Raw genomic sequence first — 9726 nt, forward strand, 5'->3', positions numbered from 1 at the left:
TGAGGAACCTTGGAGTCATTTTTGACCAGCATATGTCCCTCAATGCAAATATTAAACAAATATGTAGGACTGCTTTCTTCCATTTACTCAATATCTCTAAAATTTGAAATATCCTGTCTGAAAAACTAGTTCATGCATTCATTACGTCTAGACTGGACTAATGTAATTCATTATTATCAGGTTGTCCTAAAACTCCCTGAAAAGCCTTCAGTTAATCCAAAATGCTGCAGCAAGAGTACTGACAAGGACTAGAAAGAGAGAGCATATTTCTCCTGTATTGGCTTCCCTTCATTGGCTCCCTGTTAAATTCAGAATTGAATTCACAATCCTGCTCTTCACATACAAGGTCTTGAATAATCAGGCCCTTATCTTGATGACCTTATAGTACCCTACCATCCCATTAGAGTACTTCGCTCTTCCACTGCAGGCTTACTTGTTGTTCCTAGAGTGTTTAAAAGTAGAATGGGATGCAGAGCCTTCAGTTTTCAGGCCCCTCTTCTATGGAACCAGCTTCCAGCTGAACGTATTTTAAAACACTATCCAGAATCACAAAGACATCTCACAAAGACATCTCTCATAGGGTATTTTATTTAGCTTCAAATTCAAATGTGAGCATTTTATTAGTTACCCTGAAAAACACTGAAAATATAAATGTTCATCTTTGATATTTTCCAATCATCCCTTTCTTAATATTCCTCTCAGGGTGCAGTAAAATAATATAACATTTGGGAACAAATATACATAGTAACAATCCAAAACTGGATGCTAAGATAGCAAATATTTCCACTGCCACAGAAAATTTTGCAGGAGAACTGACATAAGCTGGGATGAAAGAAATCCATACAGCCCAGAAAATTAGCATGCTGAAGGAGATGAACTTTGCTTCGTTGAATGTGTCCGGTAGCTTTCGTCCAAAGAATGCCAGGAGAAGACAGACAAAGGCCAGTAGGCCAATGTAACCAAGGAGCAGGTAGAATCCAGGAGGCCATGGCTCTTTACACTCCACAACAATCTAATGATGTTAAACAAGTATGAATACAGGGAGATTTTATATGAATTCTCTCAGAGCCTCTCTCTCGCTTTATATATATATATATATATATATATATATATATATATATATATATATATATATATATATATATATATATATATATATATTATGGAATGCCCTTTAGGAAAATATTATATATATATATTCCAACCAAAGTCTGAATATATAGAATGAAACTTGAATATATAGAATGATCTTTTGAATATATAGAATGAAACTTGAATATATAGAATGATCTTTTGAACATATAGAATGAAACTTGAATATATAGAATGATCTTTTGAATATATAGAATGAAACTTGAATATATAGAATGATCTTTTGAATATATAGAATGAAACTTGAATATATAGAATGATCTTTTGAATATATAGAATGAAACTTGAATATATAGAATGATCTTTTGAATATATAGAATGAAACTTGAATATATAGAATGATCTTCTGAATATATAGAATGAAACTTGAATATATAGAATGATCTTTTGAATATATAGAATGAAGCTTGAATATATAGAATGAAACTTGAATATATGGAATGATCTTTTGAATATATAGAATGAAACTTGAATATATAGAATGAAACTTGAATATATAGAATGTATGAACCTCATTTTTAGAGATGATGTGTTTCTGAATTCTCTGCCTTTACAAAATGGCATCAGCTGAACAATTTCAGTACTCTTTAGAGCTTGACAACTGTTTTGCGACAGCTGTTCAAATTGCAAATTTCCATAGTCCACTAGTTGTATCCTGTGGTTGTACAGTGTTCGAACATTTACTGACAACATTTGAGATATGGCCATCCAACTAAACCCCAAGTCTCGCATATCAGTCAGCTCAGTAGCTGGTATGTTGTACCTAAAAGAGTTAGAAACAAAAGAAGAAATATGTTAACTTCTTTCTTATTTCTTGCATTCATTATCTTGTTTGCCATCTCTTGACTCTTTCAAGTGCCATACACATTATGAATGAATTTGTTTCCATTTTTATCACTTACCTTGACCTTCCTCTTTGAGATGTAGAATGATATAATGAGCCCATAACATGTGCTTCAGCTTCTGCTCGAAGTGTTAGCTCAGTTGACATCTCCATCAGTGATTGATAAATTCCCTCAAGAAGTGTGCATAATCTTCTCCCAGAAACATTTTGTTGAACATTTTTCATGAGCACTAGAAATGTTGCAATAATGAAAACGTGTTCTTCAAGGTGATGTAGTATAAATTCAAATTATTTCTACCATTTGCAATTTGAACAGCTGTCGCAAAACAGTTGTCAAGCTCTAAAAAGTACTGAAATAGTTCAGCTGATGCCATTTTGTAAAGGCAGAGAATTCAGAAACACATCATCTCTAAAAATGAGGTTCATACATTCTATATACAGTGGGGCAAAAAAGTATTTAGTCAGCCACCGATTGTGCAAGTTCCCCCACTTAAAATGATGACAGAGGTCAGTAATTTGCACCAGAGGTACACTTCAACTGTGAGAGACCGAATGTGAAAAAAAAATCCATGAATTCACATGGTAGGATTTGTAAAGAATTTATTCGTAAATCAGGGTGGAAAATAAGTATTTGGTCACCTCAAACAAGGAAGATCTCTGGCTCTCACAGACCTGTAACGTCTTCTGTAAGAAGCTTTTCTGTCCCCCACTCGTTACCTGTATGAATGGCACCTGTTTGAACTCATCATCTGTATAAAAGACACCTGTCCACAGCCTCAAACAGTCAGACTCCAAACTCCGCCATGGCCAAGACCAAAGAGCTTTCGAAGGACACCAGGAAAAGTATTGTAGACCTGCACCAGACTGGGAAGAGTGAATCTACAATAGGCAAGCAGCTTGGTGTGAAAAAATCAACTGTGGGAGCAATCATCAGAAAATGGAAGACATACAAGACCACTGATAATCTCCCTCGATCTGGGGCTCCACGCAAGATCTCATCCCGTGGGGTCAAAATGATCATGAGAACGGTGAGCAAAGATCCCAGAACCACACGGGGGGACCTGGTGAATGACCTGCAGAGAGCTGGGACCAAAGTAACAAAGGTCACCATCAGTAACACACTACAACGGCAGGGAATCAAATCCCGCAGTGCCAGACGTGTTCCGCTGCTGAAGCCAGTGCATGTCCAGGCCCGTCTGAAGTTTGCCAGAGAGCACATGGATGATACAGCAGAGGATTGGGAGAATGTCATGTGGTCAGATGAAACCAAAGTAGAACTTTTTGGTATAAACTCAACTCGTCGTGTTTGGAGGAAGAAGAATACTGAGTTGCATCCCAAGAACACCATACCTACTGTGAAGCATGGGGGTGGAAACATCATGCTATGGGGCTGTTTTTCTGCCAAGGGGACAGGACGACTGATCCGTGTTAAGGACAGAATGAATGTGGCCATGTATCGTGAGATTTTGAGCCAAAACCTCCTTCCATCAGTGAGAACTTTGAAGATGAAACGAGGCTGGGTCTTCCAACATGACAATGATCCAAAACACACCGCCCGGGCAACAAAGGAGTGGCTCCGTAAGAAGCATTTGAAAGTCCTGGAGTGGCCTAGCCAGTCTCCAGACCTCAACCCCATAGAAAATCTGTGGCGGGAGTTGAAAGTCCGTGTTGCTCGGCGACAGCCCCAAAACATCACTGCTCTCGAGAAGATCTGCATGGAGGAATGGGTCAAAATACCAGCTACTGTGTGTGCAAACCTGGTGAAGACCTATAGTAAACGTTTAACCTCTGTTATTGCCAACAAAGGTTATGTTGCAAAGTATTGAGTTGTATTTTTGTTATTGACCAAATACTTATTTTCCACCCTGATTTACGAATAAATTCTTTACAAATCCTACCATGTGAATTCATGGATTTTTTTTTCACATTCTGTCTCTCACAGTTGAAGTGTACCTCTGGTGCAAATTACTGACCTCTGTCATCATTTTAGGTGGGGGAACTTGCACAATCGGTGGCTGACTAAATACTTTTTTGCCCCACTGTATATTCAAGTTTCATTCTATATTTTCAAAAGATCATTCTAAAAGATCATTCTATATATTCAAAAGATCATTCTATATATTCAAGTTTCATTCTATATATTCAAGCTTCATTCTATATATTCAAAAGATCATTCTATATATTCAAAAGATCATTCTATATATTCAAGTTTCATTCTATATATTCAAGTTTCATTCTATATATTCAAGCTTCATTCTATATATTCAAAAGATCATTCTATATATTCAAAAGATCATTCTATATATTCAAAAGATCATTCTATATATTCAAGCTTCATTCTATATATTCAAAAGATCATTCTATATATTCAAAAGATCATTCTATATATTCAAGTTTCATTCTATATATTCAAGCTTCATTCTATATTTTCAAAAGATCATTCTATATATTCAAGTTTCATTCTATATTTTCAAAAGATCATTCTATATATTCAAGCTTCATTCTATATATTCAAAAGATCATTCTATATATTCAAGTTTCATTCTATATATTCAAAAGATCATTCTATATATTCAAGTTTCATTCTATATATTCAAGCTTCATTCTATATATTCAAAAGATCATTCTATATATTCAAGCTTCATTCTATATATTCAAAAGATCATTCTATATATTCAAGCTTCATTCTATATATTCAAGTTTCATTCTATATACTCAAGTTTCATTCTATATATTCAAAAGATCATACTATATATTCAGACTTTGGTTGGAATATATATATAATATTTTCCTAAAGGGCATTCCATAATATATATATATATATATAGATATATATATATATATATATATATATATATATATATAGATATATATATATATATATATATATATATATATATATATATATATATATATGTACAGATATATATAGACAGATACATATATAGATCAATAACTCAAAAACCTAAACGCTGGATAACCAGACCCAGGACCGTGACAATATCTATCTATCTATCTATCTATCTATCTATCTATCTATCTATCTATCTATCGGGAGATACATATATATATAGATAAATATTGTCACGGTCCTGGGTCTGGTGATCCAGTGTTTATGTTTTTGAGTTAGGTTATACTTTCTGGATTATGTATTTCTCTTTGTATTGTAATTATAGTTCTCTCTGTTATGTGTTCTTCTGTTATTCTTGGTCTCATCGGTGTGTGTTTTCTCATCATTTCCTGTTTTACTTTCACAGTCTTTATCCTATGTTAATGTTTCTGGTTTTGCGTCTCCCTGGTCCCGTCTGTTAATTAGTGACAGCTGTGTTGTTTTGCTTGGGTCCAGCAATAAAGCTGTGTTTAAGTTCAAGTTATTGTCTCTTTGAGTCTGCATTTGGGTCTTTTCCTGCCTGCCTGGACACAGTACCTGACAGATATAGATGTAGATATATAGATATTGATATAGATATGAAGATAAAGATAGGGACATTTTTTGATGGTTGATATGATATATCAGGTAAATACAGAAAATATACTCACTTTTCCAGTTAAAGCTTGGTAGTTTGGGTTCCTGAATGGAAAGGGAGGTGCTCCCAACACCCAGCCAGAACAGAGACAAATCTGAGGGGAGGATAGGATGATAGAAGAATACCAAAACACACGTTAAACTCATGTTTAAGTGACAGTGACTGTTCGTCCTACCTGAGGAGCTGTCGTACAGATGATCAGAATCCTCTGCTGGGATGTACCAAACAGCTTCCGACCCCTGGAACCAGGTACATTAGTCCGGAAAGCCAGGAGGACCACAATGGTCTTAACAAGTAAGCAAGAGAGACACAGAACAAAGCTGATCCCAAATGCTGCTTGGCGGAGCCTGCATGTCCACCAAGATGGCTGACCAATGAACACCAGAGAACACAGGAAACAGAGCTTGAGTGACAGGAGAAGCAAGAAACTTATTTCTGAGTTGTTGGCCTTGACAATGGGTGTATTGCGGAAACTGTGAAAAATAATTGTGATGATGGATGTCAGGATGAATCCAAGCAGGGTGAGTGCTACCAGGATGATACCCATGGTGTCGTAGAAAGAGAGGAATTCTTCTTCCCCTGCAACACATTTCACCTTGTCTTTGTCTGACCAGAAGTACTCAGGACATTTTGTGCACTCAGTAGAACCTTTCGTAACACAAAACATAGATATATGTGTATAAACATTCAGTAACTTCTAATTGCATATCAGCATGTTTTGATGGTTCTGGTTTAAACTGTGCAACTTTAAATTCAATGACCTTCTTTATTACACTACATAATAATTGATTTAAAAAAAAAAATAAACATAATAAACATATATAGACTACCAGTCTTGTTACTGATCTCTCCATCTGCACAGGGCAAACAGTCAAAGCAGCATTTGGGTTCTCCTTGGCGTGTGGCCTGCCTGTTGCCGGGAGGACATGGAGCACTACACTGAGATACAGGAACCTGAACAAGGAACAGAGAAAAGTAAAATAACGGGCATAAATATGTTGTATCTGAGAATCTGAGATAGTGTATCAAATTTACTTTAGTTTAAAACATCTTTATTTTAGGTGTCATATCAAATACGTGCAAGATAACTATGACCTACCTGTAACTGTCCTTTTGTCCATACAATACTGTTCTTTATTATCTGCAACTGCTCTCTCTGTGGTGCTGAACCATCATAGGTTCCAACTTTGATAAATCTAGCATAAAGTAGCATAAAATATTTGAAAAAGCAATTAGGTTAATGTTAAATGTTACTACAGTTTATTGTTCACAGTTACTTCAACATGCAGTTCATTTCCACCTTTATGTATATATAGCTCACCTGATTTCATCCTTGCTGTCCTTCTGCCAGTTAATAATGTCATAAAGAGGGACAGGCTCTCCATTGGTGTCAAAATACACTTTCTCATCAAACTGGTTGTGGAAATTTACCATTTTCAGATGATGAAGAAACTACAGGAAAAGAAAATTAGAAAAACAAAACAAAGAATGTCAAAAAACTACACATGAATCCCATGAATGTTGAATTACATAAATGTTGATTTTAAATATTTTATAATATTTTCAATTACCTGACCATTTGAAAATGAGCTGTGTTTCTCACACAATCCCCCGCTAGGTCCTGCTGAATCGCAGTTCATAAAAGTGTGCAGAGCATGGGCAATGGCATACACAGCTTTATACACATTGTAGGATATTCGAACCTGAGATACATCACTATAACTGCTATCAGTGTTTCTCAAATCCTCTGACCCTGTGCATACAGGCTTTTCAAAAGCATATTCACCATCTTTATAAGCTGACATGTTAAATAAACTTTTTTGTCCCACATTAAATCCGACCATATAAAGAGAATTGTTTTGGAAACCTGGGTTGTAACGAAAACTATCATTATCATTAAAATCATCTGCTTCATAGTCTTTGGCTCTTTGGCTTTCAAACTCTAGCTTACAACCAAAATGTTCTTCCCAGAACATATTGAAAAATTCCATTCCTGGTTTGGGAGAGGGTCGGACATTCAAAAGAAACTCTTTCAAGCCTGGGATGCTGACTCCAGGGAAAGTGAAGCCCAGTGTTCCCTGTAGAATGTGGAGAAACTGGGGTGAGGCCAGTCGGCTCGAGGTCACCCAGGCTTCACTGGCTATCCATTGTATCCCTGTCACATTCCTTTGAGCTAGCTGGAAAATCATAGATAAAATAATGCAGCAATTTTCATGAAAACAATTATGAGCATAATAACACTATATATCACTACTTACTTCTAAGAACAGATTTAGTAGCTGCCCTTCTGTAGCAAACACCACCACAACCCGAGCAGTTGAACTCTCCAGCGTATCTGTCATTTCTTGTATTTCAGCCATTGTGGGCGATGTTGGGATGGTGAGATGAAATGCCACACATCCACCTTGCCTTCCAAACTGATTAGAGAATGCTTGGATGCCATAAAGGCTGTAGTCATCCTGAAATGTATATACAGAAAGCATTTATAAACCATGTTGCTGTCTAAAAATGTCTCATTGTAGCATTTAAAAAAGTTTTTATCTCACCGTAGTTCCTATTGTGCCCACCCAGAACCAGCCTAAAAATGTGACAAGCTTTACGAGACCTCTAACTTGAAAGAGATCACTTGGCACAGTTCTTAAGAATGATGGGTACAAATGCTTATCAGTAAGACAGGTACAGGTGGAAAAATAACTCACCTAGAGAGAAAGTGATTTCTTTCTGTATTATTGAGCTAAAACACAAATCAAATACACAACACTATTAAATAAAGTTGTACAGTATATTACCAGTGGTATGTTGAAAGGGCCAAGTGTGTGAGCGACAGCTCTTGTAGGGGAAGAGGATGCAAGACCAATCACAGCAGGCACCGGAGAATAATACAGACATGTGGAAGACTCTTTCGTCTTTATTTCTTCTCTTGTATTTTCATTTAGGTAATATCCAGTGTTTTTAACACTATTTGAAATTTCATTTCTATTTTTCAATGAGGTCATTATTTCTTTTGTAGTTAGTTTTACAGTCTTTAACCCTTCCCCGTTGATACCATTGTATTCAGTATCTTCTGATTTTTCAACTTTACTGTCGACAGTTTTAGAGTGTCTGAATAACGAAAAAAGAGCCTGCAGGCCGGTGGGGATATGGTCACAGCAGTCCATGATATGGTAGCCTAGTTTAACACCTGGTAACAGACTTGAATTATGGTTAATTTCCTCCACTGCAAACACCATAGTCATCATCCAGCGAAAGGCTCTTTGATAAAAGCTGTAGATAAGAAAAACTCCATAACGTATTTATTCATTTAATAAAATAATATCATTTAAACAGTCTTATAGAAACATGGCAATATGGTCAAAGCTTATGCTTTTTTGACTTTGTGTTACAAGAAGAAAAAAAAAACACTATACTACACTCACCTGCTGCATGATGTAATTTGAGGTTTACTGTTGTAGCTGTGCTGTGGCTCAGTGACAACATAATGCAGAGGGAAAAACCCTCCAATCACAACATCCCCATCAGAGTGCAAGGCTGGGAGGTCACTGCCTCCCAGTTTTACACACTGAGATAAACTAGAATCAACACTTCTCATTCCCCTGATCTTTAAACCATGCATTGGCTCTGTCATCGCAGCTTCTTCTTTTTCCACAACACCTCCCTCCACACTTAGTGACTTAGTAATGTTAACATCAAAGAACACAATACAAATCGTATTAAAGAAGACATTAAAAAACACCCAAAGAAAATAACCAACAAGGGTTGAATGCATTATCCACAGTAAACTCATAAAAACTTTGTGCTTAAACCAGTGGTCCTCTAGCATAGTGTATGACACCACAGTGAAGTGTTTTAATATATCTGGTGCTTGTGTCATTTTATTGTTTCTTATGAGTCATCATTAGATCACCCAATCACAGCAAAGTGCAACAGGAGAGAGGATAACACTGCTTGAACAAATCATTAATTTCTTAAGTTGAACCACTGCTTTAAATTCAAGTTTGTTAAGCTGTTTTCCTAGAGTCACACACTTTTCATTACAAAACACAGAAAAGAATAATATTTTTTTCATTTCCTCTGATATATTATTATTCCCCTTTGTCTGGTGCTAAAAACCACCACAATCTCTCCTTATTGCATCTCCGGCAGATGCAGTCCAGCATTCCCACATTATAACTGTTCATCATATGTAGCTATCTCCAGTGTTTG

General features: G+C 36.1%; 1 protein-coding gene across 1 annotated transcript; it reads right to left on the minus strand.

Moving 5' to 3' along the window:
* Positions 1–655: 655 nt before the first annotated feature.
* Positions 656–8762, minus strand: LOC146619014 (extracellular calcium-sensing receptor-like). The gene is made up of 13 exons (XM_085371402.1): positions 8635–8762; positions 8313–8481; positions 8070–8222; positions 7782–7982; positions 7465–7601; positions 7365–7407; positions 7095–7289; positions 6845–6975; positions 6623–6719; positions 6354–6477; positions 5699–6171; positions 5537–5617; positions 656–1012 (listed from the first exon to the last, which is right to left on the minus strand). Exons 1-13 carry the CDS (start codon positions 8760–8762, stop codon positions 656–658), a joined length of 2289 nt encoding a protein of 762 aa, XP_085227528.1.
* Positions 8763–9726: the final 964 nt, after the last annotated feature.

The sequence above is a fragment of the Diplotaxodon limnothrissa genome, linkage group LG14 (genome assembly GCF_057381915.1).
Source record: "Diplotaxodon limnothrissa isolate DT_005_m linkage group LG14, D_limnothrissa_male_GT1.1, whole genome shotgun sequence".
Lineage (NCBI taxonomy): Eukaryota > Metazoa > Chordata > Actinopteri > Cichliformes > Cichlidae > Diplotaxodon > Diplotaxodon limnothrissa.